The sequence below is a fragment of the Lutra lutra genome, chromosome 11 (assembly GCF_902655055.1).
Source record: "Lutra lutra chromosome 11, mLutLut1.2, whole genome shotgun sequence".
Classification (NCBI taxonomy): Eukaryota; Metazoa; Chordata; class Mammalia; order Carnivora; family Mustelidae; genus Lutra; species Lutra lutra.
In genome coordinates, this window is record NC_062288.1 from 76,335,736 (window position 1) to 76,355,943 (window position 20,208).

Sequence of the window (20,208 nt, forward strand, 5' to 3'; positions counted from 1 at the left end):
AACACGGTGTGTTACAGGGCTGTCAAAATGCAGGTAACACTTTAAACCATTAGAGCTGTTCCAGGTGTGGCAGAAACTGGTTGTCAAACCATAAAGAACAAAGAGAGCTGCAAAGTCTGAAACCAAACATGTTGAAAACTGATAAGCTTTCAAACTGATGAACTTCCAAGTTGAAGTACATTGACTAAAGGCCTTGTTTTGCAAAATTATTACAGTGCTATAGGAAAATGCTTAACGTCAACTAACAGTACTTAAACCACAAAGTATATTCACAAAATCCTAACAAACAATGTCTGTCACAGCCAGACATCATAAATTTGTAGAGAAAGTGTTATAAGGCAAAATCATTTAACACTGACTCTCATTTTCTTTTGGAAACCCATACAAGTATTTGCTTTGATCCCATGTTCAAATTTTTACAGGTACTGCTTAGCCTAACCATATCTGAATATAAGTGATAGATAGACTTGTTCAGTCTGAAAAGCGTGTACATAAACTGACTGGACAAAAACACCAGCAAATGATATGAGATCATCCTGGCAAATGGTTTGAAGGTCACACAGCCCATCTGTTTATTTGAGGATCTAATGCACGCCTCGTCCCCAGCAGAGTCAGAAAGCCGTGCGTTTAAAACCCCACTGTCCTGGCCAGCCCTCACGGCCACCCAACGCCCTTCACCTTCACCCCAGCTCCTTCATCCCGCCTCTCACTCAGGTCCCTGGATGATACACCCTTAGCTATCACACTTTACGTGGATGGTGCTGAAAACAACGCACACTACCCAACACCTCCAATTTGAAGAGGCACAAGAGAAATTTTAGACCTCAGGACCAAGAGTTTGCCTTCTCCGGAGGAAGTAACTGCCAGGCAGTTTTTCTTATGAACAATACAAATCCTGTCGTCCTATTCCTGTTTGATTTTCCCTCGCAGGAGGCTTACAGCCCCAAACTCTGCTTCCACCCAGTGGCTCGGCTTGTTTTCAAGGTACGGCCCCTCAAGTGACACCTTGTTAGAAGAAAGCATCTTAGGACTCCAAGGTTGGTAAACTGCTGTTCTGGTTCCAAAATCTTGATTTTCACACACTCCTATTTTTCTATTTTGCTATTTTATATTCTTGTCAGCCACCTTAAATCCCCTGTGGAACACACAGGGATATAAGAAGTAAATAAAAACGACAACAACTGTAACAGGATACAGTTATTGCACACAGTTCTTAATGTCTTCATAACTGATGTTTTATTTTAATCCAAGAATTAAAGAAAGCTCCTTGAGCACTATTTCCACAGACTTCTTTGAGAACATGTCTGGACAGAGTCACTTTGAGGCACTTAATGATGGCTTTTGGAGAAGCTGTCCTGAGACTAGTCATTGGCTGCCTTTTCCTCATCAAACTCTCTTTACAACCAGAACCAACATCAGCCACCAATTTGGCTGCCCATTCTGCTGACTGAGCAGAAAGTCTTTCCAGCTTTCAGGGATTTCAATCAGCAGTAGGGATTTTAAGTGCACCCTGATGTTATGTTACCTAAACACACCGGCTTCACAACAAATGACCATCCTTCACATCAGTGGTTCTCAAACTGGAGCCCACCACCACCTGGAGGGCGGGTGAAACCACAGAATACTTTGCTCTATCCACAGAGTTTCTGAGTTAGTCTGTCTAAGGTGGGGGTCTAAGAATTTACATTTCCAGCAAGGTTCCTATGGGATGCTGACGCAGCTGGTCTGGAAACCCACTTTAAGAACCAATGCCTCAAGTTATTAGTCCATTCTCCTGCTCAAAAATCCTGAGGGACTCTGCCCTATCCTATTAGGCAACCAAATGTATCAGCTTGACATTCCAAACCTGCCTGATGCAGCCTGTCCTATCTCCTGCTCCACTGGTCCATAAGCCTGTGCTCCAGGCCAACTTACCTCCCGTGTCCAGAGCACACACAGACCCTGTGCTCATGCTGCTCTTCAGACACACATCCATTTCTCATTTCTAGTTATTAATGTACTCATTCCTCAAAAGACTCCTGGAATGCCACCTCTTCCCAGAAGGCATCCACAGTTCATCTTCATTAGAACTCTTTCATCTGTTATTTACTCTTACATATAAGCCGATCTTGCATTCGACTTGGTAGCAAGTACATTGCTCTCCTGCCCTAGATTACTCAGGAGGATGGTTAAAAAGATGCACTTGGGAGTCAGCAAGCCTGGGTCCAAGTTCTGGCTCCCCACTTGTCAGTTGTGTGACAGAGAACATGTTACTTAACCATGAGTCTGAAAGCGAGATAACATTAGTATCTCTTTCAAGGGAGACCTGTGAGGAATAAATGAGATCATCCACGTTGAGTGCAAAATAGCAGTTTTAACAGATAAGGCTCAGTAAATGACAAGTAGCAGTTTTCTGGAGTTTTAAGAACATTATCACGTTCTTTGACGTTCCTTCCAGGTGATCAGGTCTGTGTCTCTTCCCCCTGAATCTCAGTCCTGTAACTGCTTAATAGAGCGAATGGAGTGCAAAGTAACTTTGTGACCCAGATGTTAAAGAACTGGCAGATTCTATCTCCTGCTTCTTAGGATGCTCACTGATGGGTTCCAGCCACTTTGTGACAAGGAAGCCCAAGTGGGGAACCCAAGCCCCCAGGCCACAGTCCCCACAGAGCTCCTAGCAGACAGCCGGCATGAGGGAGCCGTCTTAGAAGGAGATCCTCCCCTCCTCTCAGTCTCCTCCACTGCTAAATGAGATGCAGACTGTGAGCTGCCCATCCCAAACCCCACCTAAACTGACAATTTGTGAGCAAAATAAATGTCTGATGTTGCTTAAAGCCATTAAGTCTTGGGGTGGGTTTGGAGCATAGCAATGGAGGACAAAGTGGGAGCACGTTATTACCTTTGCATCCTTGATCTCTTCTCTGGCAGGCAGGATCACAGGTAAGAACCTTAGAGAGTGTCCATCGCAAGATGCAAACTTGTCTAGATAGAAAATACTCCCAGAGGATCTCTTTTTGTGAGTAAACACAGGACTTCCTGAGAAAGAATTCATTTTAAGGGGCGCCTGGGTGGCTCATTGGATTAAGCCGCTGCCTTCAGCTCAGGTCATGATCTCGGGGTCCTGGGATCGAGTCCCACATCGGGCTCTCTGCTCAGCAGGGTGCCTGCTTCCCCCCCCCTCTCTCTCTGCCTGCCTCTCCATCTACTTGTGATCTCTCTCTGTCAAATAAATAAATAAAATCTTTAAAAAAAAAAAAAGAATTCATTTTAAAGTGAAATGCCTTAATCTTCATCTTGCCTAACCACCACCAGAATTGTGGCAGAATCCTACAGAATTGATAATAGGATATATATAAGTAATAAATGGGGCTTAAAAAAAAATCTCAAGTCAGTAGTACAAATAGCAGTACTGCTTTGTAATCTCATAGAACTCAATAATGTTAAATAGGGGAGACTAGCACCCACTTTGAAAAGCAAAAAAAATACAGGAAGCCACCATCTGCATCTAAGAAAGGAGCAGGAGACAAAGCAGAGCAGAAGATACCCCAAAACAAACAATTTGGGGAGGTGCTGCATACAATCTAGGGAACACAATAGGTAGGGAGCAAACTGGGGAAGCACGGCTATTTTCCTTTTATTAAATACACTGGAAAATGTTAATATTTTGCTTAGTGACTAGTATGCTTACTTTGACCCTGCTTTTACATGGCCTTCCATGGTGAGTCCGAGAAAAACAGCAGAATTATGGGACATAATCTTAGTGCTCAGTACTTGTCCTTTGCTGCATTTGTCACAAATGGGACTTGTTAGTCATGGTTAGTCTCCTGTCCTAGACAGTAAGTCCCATGAGTGCAGGGACTGCCTTGCTGCTACTCTCTTCCCAGTGCCCCGCACCTGGCATGACAGAATATATTCAATAAATATTTGTTGGATGAATGTTGAAGGACTAGCACTATTGCTATAAAAAAGCTATTGGGAGAACTGCAGCTGATGCCGAATTACTTAAGTATGAATTCACATGGGGCACAAACACAATATCCTTTAAAAATAAAAAGGGTTTATACCCTGACACTGAAATTGCTTTTGAAATTACTGGTTGCTGTCACGAGTTAGAAAATAATGTGCTCTTATCCTGGAGGAGTTATTTTTATTCACAATCTCCTCTCAATCTATTCAAGTCCTTGTAATACTCCCCAATAGCGTATCACCTACATTTAGAGCCATCTCGCAGAATTCAGAGTTTTACAGAACCTGTACTTTAATAAACGTCAACTGTAATTGCCTCCTCAGATCCCTTCTCTCCCTTAGTCTGTCAATCTACGTTCAAAAGTGGTTAACATAATCTCCCTTAAACACTGTTTTTGTCATATCCTTTCCTACCTCAGAGCCTACAGTGAATTTCAATCCTCAACTATTTGAAATTTAAACTCATTAAGAATTTCACATATTAACAATTCCCATGAAGGGTCTCTAAAGTTCTTCCTTTAATTGTGCCACCTATCATCCCTCCAAACCAAACTCACATCTTATTGCTATCCCCCACAACAGGCACAAAAATTCACGGAACCTCTGAACCAGCCAAGCAGAGAGGATGATGGAAGGTTTCTTCTCAATACACCAGTGAGGTTTTATTATTTGTCAAGATACTATAGAACAAAATCCAATGCACCTTCCAGAGTGTCTATGTAAGATTTCTTCCCAGTTGCTCATGGGAAAAGACCCATCAACAGAAAAATCACTGTCATCTCCAAATTAATTTTTAGGGATTAGAGGTTTATCTAAAATCTTTTTAAAAACGATATGATTCTGTTGATTTAGCCTCTGTGAAAGGAAAGCTAACAAGGTCAATGACATATCTGTATTTTAACATGCTAATTATTAAGAATACTGAACTCTTTATTGGTAGTGAATCTATTATTACCTGCCTACATAACACACTCTCAGGAACTCCCTGCATTCACGAATTCTACTGATTGGGGGGAAAAAAAGAATCAAAGGATTATATAACTCAAGGAAATCAGTACAACACCCTTTCATGAAAACCAAACTAAATTTCTATTTAACGACTCAATTTACCACCTGCCATTTTTTAGATGCAAATGAAAACTGAAAAAACAAGATGATCAAATACCAAAAAAAAGTCAAAAAATGAAATAAAATTAACTACAAGAAACAGATTTAATAATGACTAAGAAGCGGGACAGTAAGAATGGAAATGGCAGTTCCCTAACTATCGCATTCTTGTCCATTTTATAAATCTTCATTTTCCTAGAGTAAATTTGGATAATACGGCATTCAAATGTTCCAACATGTTCTCATCCAGAAGATGAGAATATCCTAATTACAGAAAAGTACAAACTTTTTTGCACTTGGGATGATAATTAGAGGAAAACATTTTAAGAAATCAATGATGCTTTTCTACATTATCATAATTGCCATTCAATAAGATCTTAGAAGTCTTGCAGGATTTACTTCTGTTTGTAATTACCTGCAGTCAATCGGGAGGGAACAGCAAATGAATGATTACACACTGAAGATTGCCTAACCATTTCCGCATAGCTTTTGATATTTACAATTGATTACAGGTGCGTGGGAAATGTTCTGGGAATTCATAGCGTTTAAAATAAAGAACCCACAAATGTCAACCAGCTCTAGTTTCATTAATGCCTCCTTTGAAGCAGAGGAATCGTGAGTTGAGGTTAGGAGTCAGACAGAAAATGGCTTACTCTCTCAGTCTGTTTCTCCATTCCTACAGCGGGGCATGATCACTGATTTCAAGGGATGTTACAGAGATGAGAGGAGAGAATATAGGGGAAGTGCCTGGCACATGATAAAAACATCACAATGTTAAATCCCTTTTCATCTCTATGTCCTGCTCTGACTTCAACCTACAGGAAACGGCCCCAAACCTCACCACTCCTGAGCAACACAGGCCAAATCCAACAGCCCCTTCGTTGGATTTCAGTTTGTCTGCTGCGTAACCCACAATCACAGAGTGGATGGAGGAGGCTGTGGAAAAGAAACTGTTTCGGTTTAATATTGAACCACCTCCCTCCTTTCACTTTTACATGATTGCAAACAGAGGTGGTTGCAAACAATTATTCATGCGAAGTTAACGCCACTAAAAAACAAAGATTTAATATTATAAAGAATACGATGTCTACATACCGAGATGGGGGAAAAGACCAGCAAACCAAAAAGTACAAGTTTATAATCTGTAGAGCTAGTATTTTTATCATGCCATTCCCACACACGTAAAAAGTCACTTTTAAAAATAATACAATAGTATCTGATTCCCAATACATTTTAGAAGCTTGTCAAATTCCTAAGCCCCTCTGGGCAGGGCAGGGAGGAGAATAGTTCTGCCTGGACAACACCTGACACATCACCTCTCTCTCTCCAAGTTGCTCTCACAACCAAACCCTGCAGGCCTTGCAGCAGTCACTATTTTCCCACTAGCCTGAGGCTTGCTGGCAGGAGAGATTAATAGACAGATTTGCCTTAGTTCCCATCTGGCACCCTCCACCTTGAAGAGAGTTCTACCCTGGAGAATGAGGCACCGCCCATTTTATGAGATACAAAGATGACCAAGATCTGTCCTATACCTCAAAGTATAAAGAAAAGGAGAAAGTTTAAGGGGAAGTCTTTTTCACTACAGCATAATCATGTGAACATGGGCCCTGCAATGGTCCACTTGAGACAGGCCAAAATGGACACATCTGAGCAGGACAAATTCAGACGCTGCTGAAACACTTCTATTGTTGCTAGGTCACTTTTAGCACCACATGAAGCCATCTTCTGCTACTCTACCCAATCCTATGTGAAAAAATTAAAAAGGAAGTTTTAGAACAGATATGGCTGTAGAAATGAACAGTAATCTTCAAAGAAGAGGGCTTCTAACTATAAAATTCATTTAATGTAAAAATCTAAACTGAACTGAGATGAACTGGATTGGAAAGAGTAAAACTGAAGACAGAATTTTGCCTTTCAAAAAATTTCACGTGGAGAACGTACCTTATCAATTCTATTTTAGGTGCACAACACCTTAAAAACCATAATCAGCTTAACAGTCTAAAGAAAGACACTGTTCACTGCTACATGACAAAAGTGACGAGCAGGAACATTTTCCATGCCTTCTGAAAGGGCAATAATTATAAGCATCTGAGATATTCACATTTCTTAGACAACCCCTATGACATTCTGCCTTCATTCTGGCTCTCCTACAAACTTTCGTCTGTCTTGCAGCTAGGGTGACCTTTGTAATTTTTTCCCTTGACAATGGTGATAAATTTTAAATATTTACATTAAATATTCACATTTAATAAATTAAAATTAAAATTTTAATGCAAAAAATCAAATGTAATATAATTATGCTGTTAGAATCTTTTGGAAAATCATATTGAATCACTGGCATTCTCAAGCTTAAACACTTCAATGGCTACCCTGACATAAAATGAAATCCAACCTTGTCAAGTCCTTCACTTTCCAGCAAGATCTGGCCACAGCCTAGCTCTGCATCTCATCTTGTGCCATTCTCTCTTGTTCTCCGACTTCCTGCAGTTCATATAAACTGCCAAGCTCCTTCTCTTAGGGTCCTTGAATGTGCTGTTCCCTTTGTAAGAACACTCTTCTTCTAACTAGATTCCTGATATCACTCCAAGTCTCAGGGGGGTGTCAATTTCTCAGAGAGAACTTTCTTGACCCAATCTAGAGTAATCTCTCTTCTCACGGCATTCTTTCCTTGGTAATCGTAATGTGAGCTTCAGTATTTTGGTTTATTATTTTAATGTCCCTCTCTCCCACTGGACTCTTTTTTTTTTTTTAAAGATTTTATTTATTTATTTGACAGAGAGAGATCACAAGTAGATGGAGAGGCAGGCAGAGAGAGAGAGGGGGGGGGGAAGCAGGCTCCCTGCTGAGCAGAGAGCCCGATGCGGGACTCGATCCCAGGACCCCGAGATCATGACCTGAGCCGAAGGCAGCGGCTTAACCCACTGAGCCACCCAGGCGCCCTCCCACTGGACTCTTTTTTTTTTTTTTTTTTTTTTTTTTTTTTTTTAAAGATTTTTTATTTATTTATTTGACAGAGAGAGATCACAAGTAGGCAGAGAGGCAGGCAGAGAGAGAGGAAGGGAAGCAGGCTCCCTGCTGAGCAGAGAGCCCGACGCGGGACTCGATCCCAGGACCCTGAGATCATGACCTGAGCTGAAGGCAGCGGCTTAACCCACTGAGCCACCCAGGTGCCCCTCCCACTGGACTCTTAAGAAAACTCATGCTCCTTGCTCACCACCACTGAAACCCAAGACATACCTAAAGATACAAACATCTGTTGAATGAATGGATACATGGATCCCCCAATCCCCCTGCCTTCTTCTCAAAGATCCCCACCATGTTCAAAGATCATTTCACGTAGACAAATAGATACAAATACTCCTATGTGTTCAATATCACGTAGACAAACAGATACAAATACTCCTATGTGTTCAATACCTATTTACATTTTGACTCCAAAAATCAAAAGGGAGAAGATGAAACCTCTTATGCTTCTTTCCAAAATAATCACAACCAGAGAGAAGGCAGAATTTTGAATACTATCTTAGATCTTTGTTTCCTCTTCTAATCAGGACCATGTTTGTCATAAACATAGCAAATGAAATTCCCATAAGAACACATGACCTCAGCTGAGCCACTGAGTATAACATGAGGTGGTTAAAGTGTTATCAGAAGGCCTCACCTCAAAGGAACATTCTGTATTCTCAGATCACAAGGAAGTAATTCTCAAAAGGAACTATTAAGTGAACAGTCCCCAAAATTATGATAATCTGCAAAGTCTTCAAAATGTATTCCTGTTTTCATGCCATTTGTAACTCTGAATCTATCCTGAACCCAGTGTAAAACAAATGGTACATCATTGAGCTGAAAAATGTGCTTTAGTTTGTTCTCACAGATGTCCTAATGATTTATTAATAATCATCAGCAAGAAAATGTTGCTTGAGTTCAGTTGCTTATTACATAATATTGATTAAACATTTTGCTTTCACAGCACATCAATCTTCATTTCTTTATAAAAAAGCATTATTTTGCCTGGTATCCCATTTTTTCCCTTCACTAGTAGTAAATGTTCATCAGGGAAAATAAAATTTCTCAGAAGAATCAAAAGTGACACTTCCTATGTCTGTCCTACTGGACAAAATACAATGCTATTTAAGAATGATCAGCTATTTCTATTTTATGAGAAGTGATTTGCATGCAAAAACAACACACCGTCTGGTCAACTCCCCTTCCTTTTCTCTAGACATGAAACAAAAGCGTTATCTCAGTGGACAGAAAAGGAAACAATTTATGTTTTCATGAATTCAGCTCCGCTCAGCAAATTAAATCATTCATTAATTAAAAGGAACAAAAAAGGGTATGTTTTGGTCAATCAATTGCCTGAAGTCATAGGAGAATTCTGAAATACAAAAGTCTGCATGTTTTACTTAGCTGAAACCAGAATGCTCCTCTTTTATCATGATTTAACAGACATGTCATATGAGGAAAAGCTCACAACACTCTGCAGTACAGCAGTGGCTGCTTTCAAACCCAGAGTGGAAGCATTCTTCTGTTTAATGATTTTATTTTATTTCAAGAGTTCGCCTTTGTTCTATGTGAAGACTCCAACACTGAGCCATGCAACTATACAGGTTTTTTAACAGAAAAAGCAAAGCATTTCATTCCTGCACATAAAACTATAATGCAATTTTAAATAAAATGTGGTGTGTTTTGAAAGAGTCATGAAATTTCTTAAATGGGCATTTTTAAATATTTAGTTTTGAAGGAAAATAGTTCAAAGACAAATCACTTGTTTCATAAGAAAATGTATTTTTAATTCCAGTATAGTTAATATAGGGTGTTTATTAGTTTCAGGTGTACAATACAGTGATTTGACAATTCTACACATTACTCAGTGTTCATTATGATAAATGTACTCATAATCCCCTTCACCTATTTCACCCATCCCTCCACCATCCTCTCCTCTGATAACCATCAGTTTGTTCTCTCTAGTTAAAAGTTTGTTTTCTGTCTTTTTCTTGTTCATTTTGATTTCCAAATAAAAGTGAAATCATCTCTGACTTATTTCACTTAGCACTATACCTTCTAGATACATTCATTTTGCAAACAGCCCAGATTTCTTTCCTTTTTATGACTAATATTCCATTGTGTGTGTGTGTGTGTGTATATATATATATATATATACACACACCACATTTTTTAAAGATTTTATTTACTTGTCAGAGAGAGAGCACGTGCACTCAAATGAGGGGAGTGACAGGCAGAGTAAGAAGCGGGCTCCCAGAGGAGCAAGGAACCTGACACAGGACTCAGATCCCAGGATCCTAAGATCATGATCTGGGCCAAAAGCAGGCGCTTAACTGACTGCCCCACCCAAGCGTCCCACACACCATATTTTCTTTATCCATTCATCCACCTATGGACACTTGGGCTGCTTCCATAATTTGGCTATTGTAAATTATGCTGCTATAAACATATGGGTTCACGTAACTTTTCAAACCAGTGTTTTTGTATTCTTTGGGTAAATACCCAACAGTGGAATTACTGGATCACATGGTAGTTCTATTTTTAACTTTTTAAAGAACTTCCGTACCATTTTCCACAGTAACTGCTAAAGTTTGCATTCCCTCAACAGTGGATGGAGGGCTCCTTTTTCTCCACATCGTCACCAACACTTGTTGGTTTCTTGGGTCTTTGAGGTTAGCCATTCTGACAGGTGTGAGGCGATATCTCATTGTGGTTTTGATTTGCATGTCCCTGACGATGAGTGACGTTGAGCATCTTTTCTTGAGTCCCTTTGCCATCTGTTTGTCTTCACTAGAGAAATGTCTGTTCATATCTTCTGTCCATTTTTAATTAGATTTTGTTTGGCATTGAGTTGTATTAAGTTCCTTATATGTTTTGGATACTAACTCTTTATTGGTTAGGTTATTTGCAAATGTCTTCTCCCATCCTGTTGTCTTTCAGTTTTGTTGACTGTTTCCTTTGTTGTGCAGAAGTTTGCATTTTGATGTTGTCCTAATAGTTTATTTTTGCTTTTGTTTCTCTTGCCTCAGGAGACCTTTCTAGAAAAATGCTATGGCCAATGCCAGACTTCCCTCTTGGATTTTTATGGTTTCAGGTCTCACATTTAGGTCTTTAATCCATTTTGAGTTTATTTTTGCATATGGTATGAGAAAGTCATCCAGATTCATTCCTTCACATATAGTTGTTCAGTTTTCCTAACACAATTCCTTGAAGAGACTTTTTCCCATTGCATGTTCTTGTCTCCTTTGTTGAAGATTAATTGACCACATAATTGTGGGTTTTATTTCTGCATTTTCTATTCTGCTCCATTGAGCTACATGTTTAATATTTGTGCCAGTACCTTACTATTTGGGTTTTTTAAAGTAGTCTCTACTCCCAATGTGGGGCTCAAACTTACAACCCTGAGATCAAGAGTCCCCTGCTCTTCCAACGGACTCAGCCAGGTACCACAGCACCATAATACTGTTTTGATTACTACAGCTTTGTAGTCTATCTTGAAACCCAGGACTGTGATACCACCAAGTTTTGTTCTTTTTTTTTTTTTTAAAGATTTTATTTATTGATTCAACAGAGAGAGATCACAAGTAGGCAGAGAGGCAGGCAGAGAGAGAGGAAGGAAAGCAGGCTGCTCACTGAGCAGAGAGCCCGATGTGGGGCTCAATCCCAGGGCCCTGGGATCATGACCTGAGCCAAAGGCAGAGGCCTAACCCACTGAGCCACCCAGGCGCCCCGTTTTGTTCTTTTTTAAGAATGCTTTAGCTCTTCAGGGTCTTTTGTGGTTCCACACCAATTTTAGGATTATATGTTCTACTTCTGTGAAAAATGCTATTGGTATTTTGTAGAGATTGCATTAAATCTGTAGATTGCTTTGGGTAGTATGGACATCTTGATAATATTTATTCTTCCAATCCATGAACATGAAAGGGCTTCCCCTTTGTGTTGTCTTCAGTTTCTTTCATCAAGGTTTTATAGTTTTCAGAGTACAAGTTTTTCATCTCCTTGGTTAAGTTTATTCCTAGGTATTTTAATATTTTTAGTGCAATTGTAAATAGGATTTTCTTAATTTCTTTCTTCCAATTCATTATTAGTGTATAGAAATGCAACAGATTTCTGTATACTGATTTCGTATCCTGTGACCCTATTGACCTTATTAGTTCTAATAGTTTTCCGGTGGATTCTTTAGGATTTTCTACATATGGTAACATGTCATCTGCAAACAGTGGAAGTTTTACTTCTTTCTTATCAATCTGGATACCTTTTATTTATTTTTCTTGTCTGATTGCTATGGCTAGGACTTCTATGCTGAATAAAAGTGGTGAGAGTAGACATCCTTGTCCCATTCCTGATCTAGGAGAAAAGCTCTTAATTTTTTCACCACTGACTATGGTGTTAGCTGTTGGTTTTTCATATGAAGTATGTTGAGGTATATTCCCTCTAAAGCTACACTGTCAAGAGTTTTTAATCAATAATGGATGCTGTGCTTACAATGAAATGTATTTGAGCAGCATTTTCTTGACCAGTATTACTTTACAACAGTGCTTCCCAAGTGATTGTGTACCCCCCGAGGAAAGACCTTTTTTTTTTTTTTTAAAGATTTTATTTATTTATTTGAGAGAGAGAGACAGTGAGAGAGAGCATGAGCAAGGAGAAGGTCAGAGAGAGAAGCGGACTCCCCGCGGAGCCGGGAGCCGATGCGGGACTCGATCCCGGGACTCCAGGATCATGACCTGAGCCGAAGGCAGTCATCCAACCAACTGAGCCACCCAGGCGTCCCGAGGAAAGACCTTTTTGGCTGCCACACCTACAGAGGTGCTACTGGCATCTAGTGAGCAGACAGACCAGGGCCGCTGCAAAGCATACTGTAGTGTATAAGATAGCCTCTCTTCTCACAACAACCACAACAAATACCCAGTCCCAAATGTCACTAGTGCTGAGGTGAGAAAACCTGCTTCAAAGCAAAACCATTCAGAGCATTTTTTTAATTGCATTTTGAACCCAATGAACAGTTAAGGTTTTTAGAAAGGAAGATCATTCTAGACAAAATCCGAACATATAGAGTCAGAGTCTGAGAAAACTAAAACATGGCCCCAAATGACACTACTTAGAACAATTAATTTTAAACATATAAAAGGTATATACAATGTTCTAAATGGCCCCAATTTTGGCAAAATAATTAATCTCCACTTATATTCACTTTGAACTTTCATTTTTGTACCTGGCATACAGTAGGTACTCAACAAGTATTTGAAGGAAGGAGGAAAGGAAGGATCTATCTTCTTGTACCATACCCTAGGATATTTTATAACATTAAACCAAGATAATGGAGTGCATTAGGTTGTTAGATTTCCTCCAAAGTCCTCCCTTCCCAGGGAGCCAGTTAGCCACCCAGGACCATTCCCCAGAACTCTGCTAGGTATGTCCACAAAGTTCTCCCCTATGCACATGATGCTTCTCCTTCATTTCCTCTCTTACCCTCTTTACCATAGGTTTGGGATGTAGGCATGTCACTGACAGTTTCAATCATACCAATGAGGGAAATTCCCTAAGGAGAGCAGTAAGATAGATATAATCTGGGCTGTTAAATGACCACTTGGCTTAGAAATACTTCCCCAGCACAAATGACTCACCTCCAGATTGGGAGGAGAAATAAACTTCTTATTTAATCTATCATACTTTGGGTCTCTTTATTGCAGCCATTTATACAAGGCAATTCTCTAATTTGATATCCCGTATAATGTTAAATACTATAAATACATTCTATCCAAAGAAATAAACTTCTATAGTTTCAGTGCAATAAATTTCTATAGTTTAAATTTCTATAAATTTCTATAGTTTCAGTGCAAATAATACTTAAAAATCTGTATCACATACTTTATAGTAACTATAGGTTATGAGGAAGAAATGCCATGTCAATAATATTATTAATTCTCATTTATCAGGAAAAAGAAGGCATACAAGAAATCTGGATCTGATTGCCCAAGGAATTCATTGTTTCAGTGATATAACATTTATGTAAATTCACAGTAATAAGAGCCAGCTGGATCCTATAAATGTAAGCTAAAACACAATTTTGACTCCTAAAATTCTATAATTAGAGCATTTTCATGTTTTTGCCCTCGTTTCCATTTGACTAAGATACTGGTAAAAACTCTAAAAGCAAGAGGGAAAAAGAGGTGAAAGCCAGAAGATTCCACAAACTAAACAATTATCATCAAATAGATGATCTCTTAACAGGTTAATTATTTAATTAAATTTAACTCAAAAAGCTCTGCATCTACTGTGGTTTTCAGAAAATTTAGCATATTCTCAATTAAACTTCACAGTATTTTTCTCTAAACGTCATTCAGCGTATCTATTTAGTCAAAGATTTATTCCTATTTTTTGTGGATGAGGGGGTATCATTCATAGAATATTTCCTATGCAATTAAGACATATTTCAGTTAAGCAGTTCATATTTTCCCAAAATGTACTTTTTAAAATATGATCCCCGCCCCAATAAAAATGAATCTCCTGAACATTACATCTGTTATAAAGCCAAGGAGTTTTACTGGGAAATATTTTTACTTTAAACATGAAAATAGTAAATGTACCAAGATATGTATTATAATTTCATAATACCCTCCCCCAACCATATCTATGAATTGTTCTGAAAAGCTTATTGCCATTAATCCAATAATCTATATAATTTTTTATGTTTGGCTCAAGTCATGATCTTGGGGTCCCGAGATCAATTCCCACATCAGGAACCACACTGAGCATGCTTTTGGATTTTCTCTCTCCCTTCACTGCCACTGGAACTCTCTCCCTCTCTCAAAAAAAAAATATATCAAGGTAGCATGATTAAACAAAGTAAAAAAGCTTGGTCCAAAATATTTTTTTTTTTTAAGATTTTTATTTATGTGATAGAGAGAGAGTGAGATTGCACAAGCAGGGGAAGCGGTAGACAAAGGGAGAAACAGACCACACTCCCTGCTGAGCAAGGAGCCCAATGCAGGGCTTGATCCCAGGACGCTGGGATCATGACCGGAGCTGAAGGCAGATGTTTAACCAACTGAGCCACCCAGGCACACTAAAATATCTTCTTAAAGATTCCAAAACTCTAAAGGATTTAAATGCCTCATAACACAATCATTTCTAAATTTTCATACAGTTCATGGTACATATTAAGTTTAAAAAATATTTCCCACCTTCAGAGAAATATTACTTTTGACTTTTTTTTAAAACAAGGTATATTTCTCTCCCAACTGAATTAACAACATACTGATTGGACAGATTTTGAATTTTAATTCAGGAATATGTTTATCTCCTAATATGAAATAAAATTAAAAGTTTCACATTCTCTCTATTCCCAGTTTTTAGCCAGTCACTAACTTATACTCCACTGGTGAAGGAAATGGCAACTAAATGACACATCTGGACCCAAGTAGGTATTTCCCCAGTTTCAATAGTTACAGTGAATGCCCTCGAGGGAACAATCAGTAAATGACCACAGTGAGTCTATGACAGGTATACAAAAATCATATCCTCTATTCTTAAAAACATAATCACCTAAATAAATCAATCACAATTCTCAAATTTAAAAAAATGACAAAAAGCTTTAAGAATCTCCAAACATACCAACTTCAAGGATGCTACATTTTCGACCTGAGATTAAGTCACAATCTCTCTGGGCTTCCTTTGTGTTTGTTTGGACTTTAATACACGAACAAAGCCAGTGCTTCTCCACAGGGCCAGCACCCTAGACAGTGATCTGTAAGCACAGTGACTGGCACTTAGGAGGCAGGGCTAAGTGTGTGCCCCACATCCAGGAACTGTCTCAAGTCCCCTGGAACTTTCAAATGTCCCTCTAGTCATTCCTTTCAGTAGAACCTTCAGTTCAGAATGATGACCTGAGCTAAAGAGTAACTCCTTTTCACACAGAAATAAGTTGTTTTAATTTAGTTTTTTTTTTTTTTTTAAAGATTTTTTATTTATTTATTTGTCAGAGAGAGAGAGAGGGAGAGAGAGCAAGCACAGGCAGACAGAATGGCAGACAGAGGCAGAGGGAGAAGCAGGCTCCCTGATGAGCAAGGAGCCCGATGTGGGACTCGATCCCAGGACGCTGGGATCATGACCTGAGCCGAAGGCAGCTGCTTAACCAACTGAGCCACCCAGGCGTCCCGTGTTTTAATTTAGTTTTAACAAACACAGAATTTTCCACGGACTCCGCTTCCATGTAAGTGTGCACTTTTGTTTGGAACTTTACCAAGAGTCATTCACCATCTCAGGGAAAAAAATCACCTCGTGCACAGCAAACCCACTCACTGTGTCTGAGGCTCAGTACAGCACGCCTGGATCAGGATTCTTTTGCAATGACTGCATTCAGGCAATGCTACGAAAAGGCACCGATTGCTGCTTCCTTTATCATGTCTTCCATGAGATATGCCTGACCACACATATATACTGAAATGTGTGTTTTGTTATACATTACTTTCCTGTTATTTTATGTCACAATTAGGGCAGTGCACTGGTTATTTTTAACATAACCTACTTACATGTGCACTTATCCATACATTTCACTGCAGGACAGTAAAAGAATAATACAAAACATTTTATTTAAAAAAAAGCAAAACAAAACACACCACTAGATTTGGAGGGATGCAAACCACTGACCTAGACTATGTAGTAAAGCTCCTGACAGCGCCAACATTCCTTGATTCTATGAAAAACTTTCAGTTTGGCAAGCCCTCATCATTAGCAGGCCTTTAATTCTACTTATATTTGTAAGTATTGCAATTAAGTTAAAAAGAGAAATAAATAGGATTGCTCAGGTGATACACAAAAACACAGGCTCTGCTAAAGGTTCAAACATTTGTGCAAGTAGTGGGAAATGCCCCAGGAGCTGATGCCTTTTACAGGTTAACAGAAAGGGACAGAAAGATCCCTAAGGGAGAAGTGGAGCTTTCATATCCATTTGGTCTCAAGAGTCTACACTATTGACCTCACAGGGGACCCTGTTCTCTCCTGAAGTGGAGTGGAATACATGTTAGTGATCCACTGTCTTAGCATGTCTCCCACCAAGTTCATTAGTCCGGAAAATATACATTGGCAAGTAATGCAAATATTTCCAATGTGGAACGAGAGGAGTCCCTCTCACAACCAAACTGTGCACAAGTCCACCAGAATGCACCACCTTCAACTTGTTATTGGCTTACAGAGGGTAGAACTCTACTCCCATTTTTCAGAGGCAATCATTCTCTGTCATCAGACTAAGGAGTAATCATTATCTCCACTGTACCAATTTCCAGTTTGTGAAAGTGAACTGTAGCCACCCCTTCCTCACACAACTGAATTCTCAGCATGCCCATCGTCTTCATTATGTCTGACCATCCACCATTAGTATTACCTCTTTCCCCCACTATATTAGCACCCATAGGCAGCGACAATTTGACATCCATAGGTTTTCCTATGTTAAAACAACCTCCTAAGACAAAGTTTGAGGACATACTCCATAGCGGGGACGAGGCGGGAGACCAAGTCCACACTTCATATATAATATAGCCATCCTGGCCAAATGACCAAAGCCAGGAAACAACTGATTATATACAAAGTATTTTATATCAAAAAAAAAAAAAAAGAAAGAAAAAAGAAAAAAAATGCTTAGGTTTGGCTAATATACCAAAACAAGTACAAGATTAAGAACAACTAATTATGAGATTGTGCATCATGAAAACATTATTTTTACAGAATTTTGGGTATCCAAGTAATATATTAGAAGATTATACTTCACAAGTTATGAAAATTTCAAAATTCCTAGAAGATCAGATGAAAAAGTAATAAAACTATGTGAAAATATAGACGTAGCTTTTAAGAGGGATATAGATCAGTTTTCAACTCTTAGACGTTTTGGAACATAAGTCATTTATAATTTACATAGGAAGGAAAAGCTCTATTATCAGTAATATCTTTTATAAATGACTCAATTTTTCCTCCCTGACCTCACATACATGTATGATACCAAATTTCTAATTTTCTAAACATTTATTACCAAATAACCACATGGAACAATACAGTTCAAGTCTCAAGCTTCCCACACTAAACTGCTCAGTCTCGATCCCCACCGTGAGAACGACCATCTGACTTCAGTGTTGGGTTTATAAAGATTATGGGTTGGCATTTGTGGTGAGGGGCACATTTTAACCAGATGTAACATTTTAAATCTACCTGGTTCAAAAATTTAAAAAAGCAGCTTTGTCATTGGCCCTTCAAAAAAAGGAAACAATACCGAACAGGGCTGGGCCCTAGGAGCTCCTTACCTTCAAGGCCTCGATGACCAGGTCTCTGGCCTCCAGCTCCCCTTCCATCACGCTGAGGAGCATTCGAAGCTCTGATTTACTGAGGGTGTCCACGTCAAACTCTTTTTTCTGTAACACAAATATTTAAAAAGCAATGAAAAAGCTATTCATAGGACAATACACGTCTTAAAAGCATACAATGGATTGTTTTTATCTCAGTGGCTCAGCAAATCTTAGAAGCACAGGGGCCCTCTTCAACAGCAGATAATCTATGCCCAGACCTTCTAGGAGGGGTAAAAACTATTAAGGCTAAAGTCCCAAATCTCTTCATTAAGGAAATCTATTTTCCCAGCCTGCCTGCACACCTGGATTCAGGATCTCTTCAAATTGTGACAGTAATTTAAAGTCTCCAGAGTTTCTATCAAAACAGGCCTAGTGTATGATCAGGAAAAGTTGCAGGGGTAGCAAAGAAAGTACGAGAATGTATTCCTAGAAGGGCCCCAATGCAGAGGCTCCTGGGAGGTTATTATAAATTCTGGGACATCCAATAATAACAGGTCATGTTTATAGAACACTGCAGCAGAGGTAACCAGCTGGCAGGCTACAGCCAAATCTGGCCTACAGATGTGTGTAACTTGGGCCTCAAAGTGTTTGTTTTTTTTTTTTTTTTTTTTTACTCAGCCAGCATTTTAAAAAGAACCTGAAGATGTCACCAAAAAATACAGATCTCTGGTTTCTCTTCAGAACAGAGATAACCGGTTAACCCCAGATTCACATTCTCACACAGCAACCATCTACAGAACCAAGTAGCAGTCCCTTCAGAAGGGACATGCTCTTGCCTTTGCTGCCCTGCTCTCCCTGTCTCTCACAGACACAGGGCAGGCCTGCATACTTCCAAGAGGCCTAGCCCACCACCCACATTTAGTCAACTGCGTCTATGGTCAGGTGAGTCTGGAACCTGCTACGTGGTGATCAAATGCTTTCTTAAGCAATGCCTCTATAGCTTCTTGCCATTCCAAAAGTAGGCCGAGGCTGGAGTAAGCTTTCCAGAGACTCAGTTCCACCACAAGGTATCAGCACCATGACCCAAGGATCACGAGCCTCATCCATGACTCTTCCAGTTCCAGTGTCTTCTCTACATTCCTTCCCTGCTAACTGCATCAAATCTCTCCTCTTTAAATCCCACTGATGTACCACTGATGCCCAATACTTTGGTCTCCAACTCTGCCTTCTCCTTTTCTGACAACTTTATGAGCAGGTCTTCTGGCAGCCATCTTAGAGAAGCTCAACCAGAGCGCTCACAGTTCAGCTTGGGTGAACCCACAGGTGGAGCTCCCTCTACACACACAATCCATGCTACCCATCTGTGCAGGGATTCCTTTGATAAACCCATCACCCTCAGAGGGAGGGCAACGCACGTTCATTCCCAAATGCCTCAGAATACCCAACCTCAAAAGCCATTCCTGAGGCCATTCCAGAACATTATTTCACATTTGCATAGCACCCCAATGGTTTCCAAAGTAATCGAGAAGAACCAAATCTAATATGTAAGATATAATCTCTATTTTCAGAGAAGTCAGATAACATACCCACATCATTCAGCCAGGAAATGACAAAACTACACCTAAGTGCTATGACCTGTCTACACACTTTACCAGCACAGGGACAACATTGCTGAGATGAAAAATAGTGGCATCCTATCAATCAGCTAGTAAGAACCAGCTTAGCACCTAGATACATGACCTTCTATTATCCTTGTGATGACATAGAAGTAAACATGGCAAGCCCATAAATGATTCCAGGACTTTCAAACAGGCATAACCAGAACTGGCTCTTTCTCGGTTTCAAAGAGACCTTCTAGAAGGAGATAAAAGTA

At 39.5% G+C, this 20,208-nt stretch overlaps 1 protein-coding gene across 3 annotated transcripts in view; it reads right to left on the reverse strand.

Annotated features, from left to right (window-relative positions):
* Positions 1-20,208, reverse strand: part of CTTNBP2 (cortactin binding protein 2) — a 151,415-nt gene that overhangs the window by 120,842 nt on the left and 10,365 nt on the right. For all 3 annotated transcript variants that reach the window (XM_047695138.1, XM_047695136.1, XM_047695137.1), the window contains exon 2: positions 18,354-18,461. In XM_047695138.1, the coding sequence (XP_047551094.1) occupies positions 18,354-18,461 (108 nt within the window). The remainder of the gene's footprint in view (positions 1-18,353; positions 18,462-20,208) is intronic.